This window comes from Bombus terrestris, chromosome 6 (genome assembly GCF_910591885.1).
Source record: "Bombus terrestris chromosome 6, iyBomTerr1.2, whole genome shotgun sequence".
Lineage (NCBI taxonomy): Eukaryota > Metazoa > Arthropoda > Insecta > Hymenoptera > Apidae > Bombus > Bombus terrestris.
In genome coordinates this window covers 11,122,643-11,141,941 of record NC_063274.1, presented here as the reverse complement: position 1 = coordinate 11,141,941, position 19,299 = coordinate 11,122,643, and the positions used below count along the sequence as shown (strand labels likewise).

At 37.4% G+C, this 19,299-nt stretch overlaps 1 protein-coding gene across 1 annotated transcript in view; it reads right to left on the bottom strand.

Moving 5' to 3' along the window:
• LOC100649959 (ubiquitin-like protein 3) overlaps positions 1-19,299 on the bottom strand; it is a 113,265-nt gene that overhangs the window by 6,663 nt on the left and 87,303 nt on the right. Inside the window, exons 2-3 of the mRNA XM_003395996.4 lie at positions 6,607-6,715; positions 2,646-2,810 (exon numbers count right to left, since the gene is read on the bottom strand). Coding sequence (XP_003396044.1) covers positions 2,646-2,810; positions 6,607-6,715 — 274 coding nt within the window. The remainder of the gene's footprint in view (positions 1-2,645; positions 2,811-6,606; positions 6,716-19,299) is intronic.

Here is a 19,299-nt window from a genome sequence, read left to right as displayed (position 1 = left end):
CAGGCGGATTTACGTTTAACATCCGCGTTACGCAGCGTGACGCACACGTTTGTCATTTCTAGCTAAATGTAACATAAAAGCAGAGAGTCGTGATCCTTTTCCGCGTGCACGAAAGGACCGTTGTCCTCGACTTCCGGCTGCGGACCGTAAAGCGAGACACTCGATTCTCTTTCTTCCTTTTTCTCATTTCTCTAGGGAAGAAACATGGGTTAAGTATGTGCTTACCGCACCGTAAATGATATTTGTTGTGTCGTCGACAATAACAAAGTTAATACTTGCAAGTAAACAGCAATTAAGTACCGTGAGTTCTGCCATATAATTTCATTTCTCAAGATCGCGAAGGGATTGATGAACAGGAACGATGATCATGGACACACACTGGGATTTGGAGTATTGTGGAAGTGAATTTTTTTTTCTCTTTTTTTTTGGAACGTTTTGTTAATCATATTCGGGATGTAGAGTGTTGTCAGGCTGGACGTGCATATATCCGCCATTAGGCAGAAGACCTGTAATTAGGAAAAATGAGATTGGGATCTTTAGACGATGGTGTTGCTCGTGATATTATGATATGGAATATACAGTATAATTATTTTACGTTTTGAGAACAAGTATTTGGAAATAATTTTAACAGAACGAAATTAAGACAATGAAAATGATATATCTAGCTTTCCATGGAAAGAATGAAATCTTAAAGAGTCAAGAAAAGCAATTTCAAGTAATACGTCTTTGCATTGCAGTAGATTTTGAAATAAAGATAGGATAGATGTTAATTTATGGAATTTTCTTGTTCCTAAAGATGGAGTGTTTTCTTAAGCATAAAGTTTTTTCACCTATTAAGGAAATCTATCTAGATCTAGTTTCAAGAAATAAAAAGATTATCAAATGTATTGATCTTACAATTTACAATCATCCAATGAAATACTCTGTTCCACATTTTCTTGAAATTGTAAACCTAACAATTATATAAATGAATACCTCATTCTACGCGTGATATATTCTTTACTATATTCATACTCGCTGCATCTCTTCTTTATCTATCGCGATAAAATCAATTTCATTTCACATTTTCCCTTTCTGCCGAATCAAACTCGATATCTCTATTACCTAAAGTAACAGATTTCATCGATATAAACCAAAAATCAACATATACGTTACGATCTTAAATCTCGAACGATTCATGTAAACGATATTGCACACTTTAGCTTTGCGTAACATCAAATCTAAGCGCAATATTCGTTAAAAGCAATCGCTAAAAAAACAATCTAGAAACGAAGGCGGATTAACAAAATCAAAGATGAAAAATGAGAGTAGAAATTTACATGCTAGCTATAGAGAACGTAAAATATTGCTTTTATCTCGGATGCATCCGGATATACAAAAGTAACAGGATTAACGAGGACGCCCCAGGGAAAGAAAAACAATGAGTTGGAGCGTGTATAAACAGGGTTGCATGTTTATTCCATGAGGCACGTGAGCCGCGTACAATAAAATAAAGTAACGGTGCACGCGTATTCACGGCTGTTCTTTAACCCTTCCATCTGGCAGATATCAGTCCGTTTCGACTTGTCTGATATCGTATAACTTGAACCATGAGAAACAAGATACCTATGCATCCCTTACAAATTTAAAAATAGAGAAAAATACATCGAGAGGGAATAGAACTTCAATTTTATTGAAATTTATATAACGTCATAAACTTTTCATTCTTCAACTTGATAACTGAATGTGTAATAATTAATTGGATTAATTTAATAATACATCTAATTGGCTATAATTTTTGGGACGTTTTAATAGTTACAGATCTGTAAACAGACGAAATGAGGTCAGGCAGCGGAATATACCAGGTCTTATATTACGTACGACACGACCCCTGGAGCGAGTAGAAACAGCAAACGAAAGTAATGGCTTGCCTGCCTCCTCTTCCCTTTCTTTTTCATCCCATCTATTCTCTTCCTGTCTGTTCTTACCAGTTCCCTTCACTTTCTTCTTCTCCTTCTTCATTTTCCTCCCCTTTCCCCCTTTCTATTCCCATTTCACTTTCGCTTCTATTTCTTTCTTTCTGTTTTTTCCCCCTTTCTCTTCTTTCTTCTGCCCTTTTGTTCCTTTTCGTACAACAAAATCAATCGCAAGCAATGGACACATAAATATACCAGAAAGAACTATTCCTCAGCAATAAGCCCACGATATGTTGTAGAAGAAATGGAAAAAAACGATGTAGTACTAACGAAAAATAGTCCTCTATCGCAATTCTAATAAAACTGATATATTTACATCTATCTGATACTACTGGGCATTTGATTCGTATACAATCAGCTATTTTATAAAATCGCTATAATTTTAACTACCTAATAAATATATCTCTCTGCACCCTATATAATACAATAAATAATAAAATACCTTAAGTATGAGAAACCATAGTTGGAAAAATCCGAGAGTTTCCCTAATAAACATCTTATTGAAGATTGAAACGATCGACTGGTACTATAATATATTCGCTCGAGAGAATTCACTATTTGTGGATTAAACCGTGCTCAATCTTGGCTGATAGCACAAAGGCTCTTCTTCTTCCCCTTAGGTGAAGAGCATAGCTTGTCGTTTTTCCCCCCTGATAGGGTAAACACGGTACCGGCTGTTCGATGATTTACCTTGAGAATTAGGCTCGGGAAGGTTCTCTCGTGGGACCAGATGCATCACCGTGGTTTTCCCGAAAGGAAGCCCAAGAGCACCGAGCGTAACATTGCTGTGCAGAAAACGTCCCTGGTAGATTAACCGCAGGATCTCCGCTTTAGCGACTGCCTCTTCCGCCCAATCTGAAAAGACAAAGAGAAAAAAGAAATGGACGCCAGTAGATATCGGAGCTACGACCTTGCCTCGAATATTTTCAACGTTTTTCACCGGGCGAGTCGACGACGACGAGGCGGAAAAAAATATAGCTGCACCCGCTGTACCGGAAAACGCGGAAGTTTCGCGTTGATAATCCCATCAGCCGGTTCCTGGCACACGTTCCGTGAACGTGAACCTTCCCTCGACTTTCTTTCTACCGTTCGTCGTCTGGATTTACTCGACGACGATGTAACAGAGCACGGAATAGAACGCACAGGGAATTGGAGAGGCTCTATTGTGAAGGATAAGGTTGTGACATGGCGCGACGTGTTTCTTCAAGGTATTTGGAGGATTGTAATGGACTTGTAGCTTTGGGTTTCTTAACACTAGAACTACCAGAGTACAGTTGACCGTCAAACAACGAGAAATTGGTTATACGCGGGTTATTTTCTCGGTTAGTTGTTGTAGAAGATATATATTTACTCACGTAATCCGCGTAATAAACCATAACTTTGTAACAAACCAGATGTCTGATGAAGAGCGTTTGAAAAAAAGACGATGAGGTCGGACTATGCTCATATTATTGACGTTGTCGTGAGATCAGCCGTGTGTCGATCGTCACATCAGCACAGTATAAATATAATATATGTATAAATAATATAAGTATACAAGGTGGTTAGTAACTGGTGGTACAAGCCGAAAGGGGGTGATTCTACGCGAAAAAAGAAGTCGAAAATATAGAATAAAAATTTTTCGTTTGAGGCTTTGTTTTCGAGAAAATCGACTTTGAATCTTCGCTCGGTACGCGTGCACTTTATCACGTCTCGTTATAACGGATCTCACTATAGATCGTTGTCTCGATTGACGTTATGTTGATAAACACTTCCAATATGTTAGAAAGTGTTAGAAACACTAAGTGTTAGTGTTAGAAAGAAGTATGTGTTCGGCAGAATGGGCAACATTTTCAGCAATTTTTTTAATAATAAACTTTATGATTACTTTACATTATTTCATTATGTATTTCTAATTTTCCGTTACGACAAAAACAAACTTAAACTGCGATAATATCCATCGAGACAATGAGATCCGTTATAACGAGACGTGATAAAGTGCACGCGTACCGAGCGAAAATTCAAAGTCGATTTTCTCGAAAACAAAGCCTCAAACGAAAAATTTTTATTCTATATTTTTGACTTCTTTTTTCGCGTAGAATCACCCCCTTTCCGCTTGTATATTAGTATGTATATGTTGTACATATGTATGTATTTTCTCTTTCTTATATGTATATTTATAATTTTCTTAATAACATTTTCTTTTCTTTAATTTCTTTTATTACGAGAATACAGCAGGAATAACACGTGTATGTACATATGTAGGGCAAAATAAAATTTTCAATAGACTGTTATATACGTATGTTTACAGATATAGCTGTTTCCGGAGAGTCAAAGATTATACGTGGATTTTCGACTATGAGCAGTGTCTGTGCCCCTAATCCGCGCGTTGTTCAAGGGTCAACTGTAGTTAACAATGATCAATAATGATAACTTTTCATGGGAAATAGATTTACAACAGCGCGTTGTTGGGTATTTAAATGATGTTTAGTAAAATCTTCCCTTCCATCATGTGATTTTTCATGTACCTTTGAGTTTGATTTCCTTAGTACAATTTTTATACTTTAGCCGCTAGTAGTTCTAGCGTTAAAGATGCGCAAAGAATTGTAGTAGTCTTGAACTAGAAATTAAAAATAGAAATTACTTTTGTCCCATTGAATGGTTCTTTTAAATTCTATAATGTTTAAACAATTATATATATTTGGTGTTATGAACATTTTTGAATATTATTACATAATTAGTGGAGACTTTTAATTCTATCAGAGGATGATTCTAGCGAGTATAACGAAAGGAGAAATGAATAATAAATTATAACGAAACACAAGACAAACTGATATACATAGATACATAATACGTGCACGTAATTCCACATAATATGAAATATGAAATATCGAATGATATCGAGGAGAAAAGATTTCCATGAAAGGTACAGTAATTAGACGACAATGTAACATACCGGAAATTTAAGGCAGGTAATTACGAGACTTCTGAGCAATGCCACCTAAGTTGATGAAACTGTATTAACGGTAATGCAACTTTTCTTTTCTGCCATTCAGGACCAAAGTAATTCTGGCGCGACAATTCGAGATAGCAGAAGATGCGGTCGCTGAATGCATTTTAATATTAAACGGGTTACTTGCCAAGTATCCCAGAGATTTGCATTGAAACACGCTACTTAGAAGAATGGAAGTCCACTTGATTCGCCTTTTACAGTATTTAAAGCACGAAGACAAAGGCCAAGCCAATTTTGTTTCTCTTCTGATGCAAGAGTAAGTAACGTCTATGTGTATAAGAGGATCATGTGTTCATAAAGAAAGGAGGGCAAAGAAATGCTAAAATAAAAATAAAGCGAAAGGAAGAATTTAGATCACCTTTTTACCAGTTATACCGTTCGATGGTTTTCTTTCACTTAAGCTTATTGAAATTAGTAATATTAGTTGCCCAGATATCTCACGTGGCTTTGTTTCCTTTTACGCTTTAGAAAAAGCGATAAGATAGTAACAATAAAAAAGAAATTTCAAATATAGCATTGGATGTTCAACATTTGACTTTCAATTAGCGCCATTCTATGGAATTTCTTTTTCAGTAAAGTATTTGAATTTAAATTGATTTTACTAAACAACGATTAAAATTAAAATCGAGTAATGATGAATGTAATTAATAGGCTTAACGATGATTATCGCAAAAGTATCGATCGCTTTCTTATACCAACGATAAAACTTTTATGCTTTCTATATTCTTACAACGTGGCATAAATTTCGTGAAACTGACGCATTTTCAATAAAACGAATCTCCTCAATTAACGAATTATCTACTTCGTTAATCTATCAAAGCATTCATAAAAAATTATAAAAGTATAACAGTAATAATATTCGTGTATTCGAAACTTCGCTCATCAATCAATTCCCTGTCGCTATTCATTCTTTTATACCAGGCATAATTTTTAGGAAAATCTCGTTGCGCGATAAATCACGGCAACAAATTTCTCACTGTGTTTCGAAATTTTTCGTTTCGCCATTTCGCGTTCTTCCATGCCTAATTGAATTGTACTCGGTGCTCCTGATATATCTCACGATGAATAGCGATGTTTCACGGCCTATATATTTCTGCGAGTGTTTTCAATTCCGGCACTTTCATGCTTCACGTAGCTGGACAGTGATAGACGATGAAAATACAGGCGTAAAATAGTATCGTATAGTGCGGATGAACAATAAACTACGTTTAATTTATCGATAGAAAGATACGCTCTTCTAATATATCACGCTGGGTATATACTGTCCGGATATTGTTTGGATAATTGTAGAAGCGAGTCTTGACAAACGCGACATTTCCATCGAGTTTCTCGATGATAAGGGAATTTCGATGACACATCATGCCGAGGGAAGTTTCAAGTGATAAATTAACGCGACAGGACGCTTAATCGGACTGTCTTGCGTTCATTGTTCTCCACGATTATCTCGGATGACTATCTCGTGAACACACGATACGACGGTCGTTGACAAATACGTTCTGATTTTCGTGAATCTTATTTTATATACCCTCCTTCTATACCGTTTTGTTTTTTATTATTCGGGTGGAAAGCACCTTTTTGCGGGAAAAGTAGAATACTGCTGATTAATGAGTGAATACAGATTCGTTATACGCTTCGGGCCAAGTCCAATAATAAACGTACCTTCCGGCCAGTTTTCAAACACATGGTGCGCTATGTCCCCCGCAGAGTCGCTCGGACTGAATAGGAACTCTTTTGTCTTACCACTGACAAGAATGAGGCGTAGATTTATCTGCAAACAGAGAAACATAGCTGTTAATACTTCTATGAACTTTTGCAACAAACGTTGTTCGTGATATTACTCCGAAGTAAATTGTTCGTTAACGTTGTTTAATTCGTTTACAACGTACGACAATGTGAGAGACAATTGGAATAATTATATCGATAATAGCGATATGTGACCGATTCCTGTAAGAATACTTTGAAAAACGATGAAAAAATATGAAAATTCACTAAGTATGCAACGATTCAATTTCATATGGATAATCCGATAAAAAACAAACATATATAAGTTACAAAGATAATAAGAACATCTTTGATAAGTATACATACAGCTACAATATTATTCTTAAGAAAACCTATATCTGGTTTAGGTTTCTTCGCCCGCAATCTTCGATATCCTCGCAACGATCTAATCGAGATTAACAATCCGATAGAAATGAACATATAAAGACAAGTTAGAAAAAATAATAAAATTATCCGTGACAAGTATATGCGATTACAATTTTCTCCTTAAAAAAGCTAACATCGAACATGTATAAATATAATCTATACAAATTCGCTGTAAGGACGTTAACAGCCAAGAATACACATCGCGCAGAGTACACATTTTATTCCCAATAACAAGGGGTCGGAAATCCGACTACGATCGATCCGAATAATTTCATTAATCTGTCAATCGGTTCGTTTGCGAAACACTTGGAGGAACGCGAGTCGCTGTCCAGTTAGCGTTATAAGTACGAGGTCGATTCTTTGCCTCTGGCTGCGATATTGACTTACAAAATGAACCCGGACAAAAGAGTCAGGCGGCGGCTATAGATCATCCGTAGCACCCTTCGTGCTCTACTGCACGAGTACACGTGTCGTAATTCTCGTTCGTTTAAACCCTCCGCCCTTAATCTTCATTTCCCCGCTGCGAACACTTTGAATCGCAAATGTCGCGCCCCGTTCCGTGGCGTATCTCTCTTACTTCGAGGGGTTCGTAACAGAGGCCGCCTCCTCTTTGCTTGGTTTGCCATTGCAAAGACAAAGGCAGAAAAGAGAAGAGGAGGCAGAGTACACGCTCGGATAACATTGAAAAACGAAAAGAAAAAAGAAAGCTTGGTCGAGAGGGGAAAACCGAGGAGGAAAGGGCCACGAGTGGTATTTATGGTTGTTCACGTTACACATATATGGTTCTTATCTATCTTTGCGTAGGGACACGCGGTATGAAAGGGAATTAGTCCCGGCTCCTCTGTCCTAAACCCTTGAGTCTGACTTTTACGTTACGGTCACGTAGCCGTCGCCTTTAGGCGGTAAACACAGGGAAAAGCGAAATTTTTCTATGGGCGATAAAAGTATGGGTTGACTCCAGGGTTGTTATGGGTGCTCGGATTTTTTACTATAGAAGAGAAGATTTATTTTACGCGAGGTTAATGGTCGACGATGTTGCAACTTTTAGTGTATAGCGGAGACAGCCTGATGTTAGGTAAATTTACTTTAGATAAGTTATAGGATGGTTAGGTTGATGCTTCGGCACCGCTGGAAACGATCAATTCTAGTTCTTAGACATGGTTCTTCGCTCAGTTTTCGTTGGATGAGGGATGTCGTCACAGGAATAGATGGACATAAATAACGCAGCCCAGTAATCATTTTTAATGCCAGAGTTACTGACCTATAATGCAGTGTGATATCTAAAAATATCATAAACTAAGAGCAAAGCGATTTGACATAAAAAATATATTAATGATGTTTCCATTTTTATAAAAATCGCCATTTGTTTTATCAAACGTATCTGCGTGTGCGAAACAGAGCACAAAATTTATCTTACGACCAATTTACGTCTTAACGAACCGTCCTAATCCATCCACGAAATTTCCAACGAATAGGTAATCTTTGTAAAATATCACATTATTTCTTCCAAAAATCGACGACGGAACTTCATTATTTAGACATCGAGGCGATCGAAGATTCCCCTAAAGAGACTTCAATTGCCCTTTAAGCGCGTCAGCAGCCACGTTTCGTTCGTGCGACGAATACAATTAAGATAGTATTAATCGTTTGCGTTTCTCTGTCTTCCTCTCTCCCTTTGACCAGTCGACGAATTACGGTCAGCGGCCGTTCTACGGACGCAAATTCAATTACCATCTCGTGCGAAGACCGGCCAACATAAATAATTACCGACGAAGCCAGATCGGCGCGGTCATCCGGGGAAAGAGATAGAAAGAGAGGGAAGGGGGTGCAGCTCGTGACCCATCGCGGTTTCTGCGGTCGCAAGAATCCGCCGCTAACGTTGCTACGACATAAATCATTGTCACCTGGTTGCGAATAATCGCTCGTTGGCACGTGAGCCTTCCACAGCAGTGCCCTTACGACTACGCCCCTGTTCTCCGTACCGCCGAACCTGACGCGGAAAATTTCAAATTTATCGAGGTACGACATTGTACGACTCGTTTAGCAATCATACAGGATCAACCACATAAATTGAATAAAGAAACGTGATGATGTTGCAAACGGTAGCTAAATAAATGCATAATAATGTAGCGGAAAATGGTTGGTAGATAATTTTGACGAGAACTCGAGGAGTTTTGAGACCTGATTTATTATAATTCGACAGAGCGTCCCTTATCCGAGCTAATAGGGGAATAAAATTGTTCGGATAATGGGATTTTCGGATAATAGAACAATCAGTTTTCACAATATGAAATTTCATTTTCTCAAATATAGATTTAGATCAATTGGCAGATTCTTTACATTTTTATGGATTCCATATCTTCTTGGGTGAGTTGAATGTATAGAGTTACGTTCTTTTTGTACTTCGAGCTATCGAGAATCTTTTTCGAATGCCACGAATGCTCCGACAGGAGAAGACACGTATCCATCCGATTAATTTCGATGAATATTTTACAAAATTTCTACTTTATGGTATAGTCAGTAGGTTCTTTATGTATGGAAATGTTACTGACTTAGTGTCAGTTTAGACTGCTTAAATATTCAAGTCTGACTCGTGCCGACTTGTTATCAGAATAGAAAAAAAAAACTACGGATCGATCGGAAAGCATCGATCTCTGTGCGAACACTAATACACTCATTGCTTCGACATAACGTTGTTTCACCTAACATTCTTTGAACGTTCCCTTTACAATGGTGTTCTTCTGCAATAATACTCCATCGTATTTTATTTTTAGTACTCCTTTTCCTCTACAATGAGTTCTTTTGTGCGCGTACTGTATCGCGTTTTACCGTTCCTGTTACACTTTTCATGTTTCTTACTCAACTGCAGTAATAAGTATTCAATACAACTCCACGACTTTAAATTGTGCTTTGGAACATGATTTCCATGGAAATCCAGCAGAGTATAATAAAAAGTTAATCGTTGTTTATATGAAATATATAAAAAAAGAAGGGAAACAATACAAATGATGGACAAGCAAAATATAAACAGACTGCTTATTTATTATGATACTTAGCTTGCTCTTCATCATCGGACGTTGCTTTCCACAACATCATATTGATATCATATTGATATTGATAAAAAACTACTTTGTTCTGCAACGACAATTTGAATTTTAGTTGGAAATGTTCATATTTATTAATTTTTAATGTATATTTAATTGGCCATTCCCAATTTTGATAAACATTCTCTACTAATATACTGCTTAACATTATTACTAACAATGAACGAAACATTAAAATTAATTAACACTGTTTCAAATTTTACTCATATATAGAATAATCAATAAACTGTACATAAATACGTACACAATTAATAAATTCTACGACTATCGTTATGGATTACTTATGAATCATACCTAATTGTCAATTATATCATTCAGTTATTAATTATAATATAAATTTTAGGCATCGACAAATCTCCCACGAAGGAGCTACGTTTACGAATATCAATAACAAATCACAGATACTCAACGAGAGTCTGCAGTCCCGACGGCGCGGCAATGGAAAATTAATCAAGCGCGTGGTAAGTGCTGAATTCAGTCAGAGTCCGCGCGGTCATAAATAGATTTTAGTGGTATGCAAAAGTTGGTAGTGGCACGTGCTAAATGCCGCTAGTTCGTACTTTATAATTAATCTGTACGAAACGGAAGCTCGGTGGCTAACGCGACAGATCTCGGACAAATATTTCTAGCGATGCGACGAGTTACTGGAATTTCGAACAGAAGCTCGTCTCCCACGCGACACTTTCCAACACGTGCACCACCTCCGCATCTCTCTTTCACCGTTTTTCTCTTCCTGTTTCAGTCTGTTGTTCCGTGGAACGAAAGCATCACAGGGGAGGATGATAAACTTGGCCGCACCTGTGTGTGAACTCAGCTTAAAGGCGGGTAGAGGGGACCTGTAGTCGACGCGGAGAGAACGCGTCGTTTTAAAGGGGTTGAAGCTGCGAGATTTTTCGGAACGAAGCCGTGGGTGGTGGAAACTTCAAAGGGACTTATTCATGCGGTAGCATTCGATACTCGGTTTTTTACCGTGCACACGCTCGCTAGACGACGGTACCGAGGTAAAGAGAGAGTGCAAGGGAGAAGGAGCGTGTTGTGCTACCTGATGCGTCATCCACGACTCGATGCTTTTAAAAAGCCGTGGGGGGAAAAAAGCTGTTTCAGCTTGACAACACTTTCCGGCCTCCCGGCTCCTCTCTGCGTGGAGAAGTTCAACCGCATGTTCAGTAACAATTAGTTCTCAAAGATAAAACGACTACCCAGGACGGAGGAAGGGTGAAGTGTATCCCACGTGGCGGAGAACGACGTTAAATATGGATGGACGGGTGTAAGTACGTTCTGTTAAGAAAAGGCGAGCAAGCGAGGGCGAACGAGGCTGTAGATTAATAATAAAAATGGGAAATATCGACGAGCACACGGGTAGCCGGTGGTCGTTGTTACGGACGTAGCGCGAAAGGGTGAAACAGGTGCTTCGTTGTACGTATTATGTGTATTTTCATGCGATATACAATAGTTTGGAAAGGAAAATAACCATGTCCAAAGATGTTGCTGTACTTTGAAAGTAGACGACAAATCCAGGAATTTTTATGAATAATTTTTATAAGAAAGCTAATGGTATATTTAATATGTAATCTATGATAACTGAACTGGAGATGATTATGCATTTATGGGAAATTTAAGCGTGCAAAGATGTGCATAATGTAGATATGTAATATGCAAAAGTATATTAAAGAACCCGTTACAATATTCAGAGAGTGGAGAGCTCTGTATCTCTAGGTTGCATTTCCTTACTTGTATTCATAGAAGTATTCGTTTGCATAAACCTCTGCGGTAGAATGATAACGGATACTCTTGAAATTAATATTTCTCCGGAAAATTGAAATCAATAGTTTTGATGTAGATATTTCTCGAAAGAGGCCTATAATCAACATTTAACGAAAATAATGGCTTTGATAATATACAATTTTAAAATAAAAAAGTCTGACTTATCACGCGTTTCCTCCGTACGATGTTCAAACAGGGAATGAGCGTTCTGGTAACGCAGTTGGATGGCTCGTAATGTGACGCTTTGAAAAGTGCCGCTTTAAAAGATGAATGCGTAGCGGCGGCCTTCGTCCTTGTCGTGGCCCTTCTCTTTATTTGCGCGACGAGTTTCGGAGCTTTGAAAGAAAGCCGGAGCGAAGCGTACAACTCGAGCCCGACACTCCTGGTACCTTCTCTTTCTTCGCCGTACTCCTTTGGCTAATTATCGTGACGGGATACAGGAGAATGGCGATTCATTTTCTCTCTTTTTCCACGGAACGAGAGAATAGAGCCTTTTCTGCGGTGTTGTGCATTCGCGTGCAATTGATGGATATCTTTCATTCGCATTCATCGTGAATACGCTGCGTCAAGTGGCTGGAATCGTGAAGCGTATTGAAGAACACGCAAAACATCCATATCGGAGAATAAAATAATTTCTTACGAATTAAATTGCTATAAAGAAAAATTGTGACTGCAGATTTCTCGATTTATAGCTGCGAAACTTTTAAACGTTGCAAAGGGAGAACGACGAAAAGGTGTTTATAAAAATGAAAAACTCATTCAGTGATAATTATATCACTTGAACTCATTCTTTAGATCCTATATTTAATCTTAATACGTACGAATCAAGAGTTCTTAAGTATGATAAATCCTAGCTTACTGGTGTATGTTCATTCATACTCCTTAATCCTCCTTTGATATTGTAATACATCTTTATTTAATCGGAACACCTTTGTTCCATTGTCGAAATAAATGTAACGAGACATCTTTTTTATCTTTAAACATTAATAAAAAAAACAAGATAACAGTTCTTCAGAAAACGGATGTCACGTCAATCAAATAAAATAAAACGATAATAAATCCATTCTTTACCGAAGAAATCAAATTGATAATATCTTAATATGGAAACAAAATGCGGAGGAGATGAAAAAGAAATGGTACGAAATAGTAGTAGAAAAATAGTAATTTATGTTATTATGGAATGTTTTCAACGAATTATAGAGGAATCTATTTTAAACCAATTCCAGTACTAATTAAGGGAAGCGACAGCAACAGCTCGCCCGTAGCTGTCGTTTGTAATAACAACGTGGCACCAGTCCTGAGGGAACAATCGAACATGGACCATCGATCGTCGCGAGAACTCGTCGACCAGAAACCAGACGCGAGAACACCAATTTGTATTATGCATCGTGTCGTGAGCACCGATTCCGAATGACCGTCCTTGCTGTCGCATGTAACACGGAACCCGGGTCTGTTTGCAGAAGCTGAATTTCGAACCAGGAATCCTAACAATCGAAAACTCGGTCCTGTTTCCTGGTCAGTATTCAATTGATTACACGAATCTACTATGAAATAGCATTCCCTTCGACGTGGAAAATGATCTTTTTGAATTTATAAATAGATTGCGTTCAGATCATAGACTCAAGCGAATAAATAGTTTGATCGATCAGCTACTAACAATAAAATAAAATTAGAAACAGGACAATTATTCAGTTACAGTGTTTAGTCATTTCGAGTATATATTTATCGTTGAATATATAACTGTTGGATTATTTCTACAATTTAATTTAACTTTTTAAATTGACTGTTTTATATTTGCAAAAAATATCGTTCGATCGTTTCGCAGTTTTGAGAGATTTTCATTTTCACGTGCAATCTCTCTACTTCTGGTGTATTCAGTGTCACATTGGACACAGTAACACAATACGTGCTCTTCTGTAAATTATTCGCACGCATTTCAGCGTGTCAAACGCAACCAATGCGCACTCTATCCATTTCGCGCCGATACGACTTGCGATGCACGAAACACGTATACAGAACAGTCTAACGAACTCCAACGAGTTAGTAACGTTTTGTTCACTGTGCAATTTCAGATCGTTTAAAAATTTTCCAGAACCAAATAAATACGTTCTCTTGTCGACAAAAATAGAAACGAAGCAAAACCATTTGTGTTTCGAGTCTCTTGTCTAGTGTACAAAAAGAAAAAAAATCTATAATGTTCGGCCGATATATTCGGTTCCGCTTTTATCGATAACACGCACGAGGCGTTCGATGGAGCACGACAAACGTGTTACAAACTATCGCATCCCTGCTACGCGAAGTGAAATACAGATTTCATAAAAAAAAAAAAAAAAAAGGGACGGAAATGAGAGAGATGATTCGAAATAGACAACGGGGCCACGGTAGAAATATTTTTCTGTTGCGAACGTTCTGTAACCAGTGTAACCGATTTTCTTTTTTTCCACGAAGCATTCAGGTTAAACGTTTCGCTACAAGGTGACACGCTTTGCAATATTATTTTCAATGGAATTCCTGCCCACTTTATGCCGCGTCCATACTGATGCACGCTATTAGATCGCGAATGGATCGTGAAACTGCGTTTGTCGGTAATGCGGAAACTTTTGTAGACAGTACATTGCGAACCAGTTGATGATCAGCGGATGCTATTCATTCAATGGACGGTACATTAAGGCGCGTGCTCACTAACAAATATGTTCGTGAGCAGTATTCGTGAATAGAACTCGTAAAATGCATAAGAACTCTATGTAGTTTGAAACCTACAAAAATATTGTACATCTACTGTCATATCGAGGATGCACCTTTCTATCTGTTCTGTTCGCTCTGTCTGTCATTTATTCGCATACTGTTCTCAAACTACAACCTAATTACGTAGAGCGGACGTAAAATCTTGTTCGCGAACAATTTTTGGGGACGACTTATTACAGTTGAAATTCGCTTCTCTGAACTTGTCGACGAACAAACGGTTCATTATAATTGGGATTCGTATAATAACCGCTCGCATTCAGATAGGTGAACTCGATTAAGCAAAAGTTCAGTTAATCGGACATTAACTAAAATTTCATTTCAGTAAATGAAATTCGGATTAATGAATTTCTACTTTACTTAAATTTGCCACTTATCTAGTTAGTCCATTTGTCGAATGTGCTCCATATTAGAGTAGCATATTAGAGTAGCACATGCGAAAAAGTATCGCGCATTGGCAATCTCATTATTTATGATCTGTTCGCCAGTGAACACACGCCTTAAGATGCTGCCTAGTTCATGATCAATGAGCAAGCTCGCAATCAATTTTGGTCAATGCGAACGCGACACTAGATGCAAGCGCCGCGATCCGCTTTATTAGGATCAAGGTTGCAAAAATCTAACGGTCCGCTTATCAATGCAGATAAGTTAAGTGTACTCGTTACACAGTTCGAGTGTTAAAGCATTCGTTAAGCGAACGTAACGAACAGAGCACGTGGCCGCGCGCTTCGTTATACCTTTTCTATTTGCTTTGGTGAAAAGCGTTCGTCGCAACAAAAGTAAGACGTAATATGATGCGAGAGAGAGAGAGAGAGAGGATTATGAATTCATAACTTTTATTATTAGAAATGTTGTCCCCCCTTTCGTGTTTTTGTTATCTATGACATGGTATTGCGCCTTTTAATTTGTACTATTTTTGAAAATTCCCGATTCATTTTTGTGAATCGAGGTTAAAAGATGTAGTATATCTATTTTGTCGTATGTAACGTTTATAACAAATGTTGTATTTTTATTTAAAATAAAGACTCGAGCGAAAAACTTGAACACATTTCAATCTGTATCTCGTATCATTCATTCGTCATTAAATTCAATCATACGAAAACATGAAAGTCCTTGTTCAAATGTTCGCTGTATGGATTATTAGAGCGACAGCTGTCGTTTATCCTCCTAGTATTTCTTTATTACCTGCCTATCCAGGATGCAGCACTTACAAAAGGTAAAATAAAGAAACGTCCTCAGTTTCACTATCCCCAAGTTTTTGCATCATTCTTGTTAGCAATTAACATACGCGCTAATAAATAAGGTGAACTGGAAAAAATGTCCTTTCTCCAGCATTTGAAAGTTACTAGCTTACTAGTTTGACAACTATATTATAAAAATCAAGCCGCAATTTACAAAAAATTTAGTAGATTTCCAGTATTATAAATCCAACGTTGAATTATTATCGATAATACCGAGATAAAACGAATGCATTTCGTAAACGTAACTTCGAAGAGCAAGGATGATTCAGTGTAATTATGGAGCTACACAGGATATGGGTGTAACCGGTTCATTAGGATTACAAAATTCCCTTTATTGACTGGCAAACGATACTTTGACTTTCGTCGCGCAAAGGATCACCCTATTTAGTCGACCAGACGTAGGCGTAACCTGGCTAGAAGCACGGCTCATATTTCATCATCTTTCTACTTCTCGGTGAAAAAACACCGGTGGTCCGGGGATCGGCTGTAAACTGATACCGATCGCCGCTTTTCTTTTTTTCTCGAATTCACTCGACATCTGTTCAAAGTCACTTTCAAAACATCCGTTAATCCTTAATGCCTCTCTGGGCTAATTATGGCGTGAAGCATGGTGAATCCATTAAGACGTTCAACCATGAAACAAATACGCGTGAAATAATCCTTAGCTGAGTTATGGGAGAAAGGATAGCTCCAAACCCACGTGTTACCGGTGTATCGGCAATTAAACTTAGGTCCTTAGCTATTTCTTATTATTAGGAAATAGTTGTCTTTAAAATAGTGTACATCTTAAAATAAAGAATAGAACGTGAGCGAAGCTTTTATTATCGTCTATTCTTAAAATATTTTGTTGTGGTATCAATTATTTCCTATTTTACTTTCCATAAGAAAAATAGCAACGATGCTGCTCTTTATTGAGTTAAAAATAGTTAGAAGGTAGTTAATCGTGGATCAGAATTCCATATTGGGCCGAGAATGATTAACTTTCGTGTAGCGAAATTGTAATAGATCCAAGGTAACGAAACTGATTCATGATGATAAAACCAGCTTCGTTATTTTGGAATTCGTTGCGCGAAGGCTATGGTTTATTATGGTCACGTTAGAGTGGTAAATCTAAGAAATACGTCTTTAAAATTCTAGGTCAGAGAGTTGCACTCGTGCGAAACGTTACAGTGAACAGTGGCTTGGCTTGAAGAGTAAAACGCCAATGCAATAATCAGCCGCTCTTGCTTGTGTTGGCTACTAGGCGACACTATTTCGCTCGGTAAGTTCAGATATCGTTTTTCATCGTATCTCGCGGGCGATGTCACGATGTTGCCATCGTGTTGCTGACACGCTGACATTCAAGGCTCGAGACGTGCTCTCTACTCATCTGACCATTTAGGGTTGACAAGTTGCGGAAAGTGTTTACTGTTTAGTAAAGTTTCGTCAACGATTAGTATGTCGATTCTCCTATGTAAAAGATAACAGTATTATAAAAATGAGATACGTTTAAGACGTTAGAATAGCGCCATATTCATAATTTGTATTATATTCTTCCCTTTCAGAATTTAATGATCATATAAAACTAAAGAGAATAATGTTATTATTCTATTAGAATAACGCTATTATTATTAAAAAGTAATTAAAGAGAATGCATTGGTGCGCTTCATTAAAGATAATTACGGATAGTGTCCGAAGCCACGCAATTTTCAATATGAGCTGCATTGGTTCTATAACCTGCTGGCGCAAGTGAATGCGAGCAAAACTTCAAGCAGAATAACAAGTAAACTCCCCGTGGTGCTAGTTGATTATGGTCAGTGGATTTTGCTGATCCATGTACGGATCATTTCTATTTGATCATCTTCCTCAAAGCGTGTTATTTGGCTTTCGCTGCTTTCACTTCAAAGAGAAAGGTTTGAATTTTCACGTTACAGAAGTATTTAAACGTTAACTCGGCGCGGATCGACAAATTTCCTTTTGAACTTTTACCCGGTGTACTTCATTGGTAACAGGAATAAAATACGTACGGATTTTACAGAGAGTGAAATGCAATAAATCATTACGCTAAAAGTAGAGTAGCTCGTGCTAGATTAATGGCGACTATATTTATAAGGAATGATTTATAATTGTGATATTTTCAGACAGATTATCAGTCGCGTTTTAATATATTTTAAAAATAATGCGTGATTTATAATTAATATCGTAAATAAGATCTTTGTAGATCCTTCAGATTTCCTTCGAGTGAGAACTAAAACAAACGTTTGTAACATAACGAACTGATAATTAATTGTAGTATCTAAAAAGATTATCGTTCGATGATTAGAATAATTATTTACATATAAATTAATCTTTACAGAAGAAATTTGTATTTTCATACTATTGTGTCAAATATCTCTTCAAACGATCAAGTCCATCATATTCTTATTAAACTAAATTCTAATAGCAGAACGCTAGTATTTCTGCCTTCGAATAGCAAAATACACTATTTTCACTTTCGATAATGCAACGATTGAAAATACGATCCAGTTTGATCTAAGATCAGAATGCATTATCGTTGTTCCACTACAAGTTCCATTATAATGGATCGAGGCGTAAGAAGCAAAATCCAGATGTCAGATATGAGAAACGGAGAATGGAAAACGGGGCTAGAGCTTACGAGAAACTAATCGAGACAGCGTTGTTCCGAAACGTGTTAGATCGGCCAGCGGGAAAAGATTAAAAGCAACAATTTGAATAAGAAGCTTAACGCGGCCGGCACAATAGTAATTCCGCGCAATTTACATACTTAAGCGCCGGCTGAAACAGGTCACCGCGTGATTACGTAAATACTCGGGAGAAAGAGGGTGTTTCACGCGGAAACAGGTAACGTGTACCGTTAACAACGTGTACACATAGTGTAGATAGAACAACGATCGCGCATAACAATTCCAATCGGTTTTCGATTAATCGATTTTACCATCGCCGGAAAAAAATAGTGCGAGAAGATAAATACTCGAGTGTATGTGCCTTTCGTAGCAATACGCATTTTATAGTTCTCTAGAGCGAATATAGATTTAAATATTTAAATATAAGACGATTATGAATTGAAGATTCATACATTTTTCCCGAGGTATAATCGTTACACAGATTTTTGATTTGTTGAAACCAATGAAGATGTCAAAGATGTCCTTTGTACGCTATAAGATATAATAAAATTACACACAATTATTGGTTACTTATAATTATTGCACTGTAACAATTAAGTATTACAAAGATAAAACGTAGAACCTGAAAAAAGAAATGTTTCATTAAAAAAGTAACTTCAAATACGATTCAGAATATAGTAAAAAGTGTGTACAAAGGAACCACGCGAAAAGGAACACGATCACAAAGGG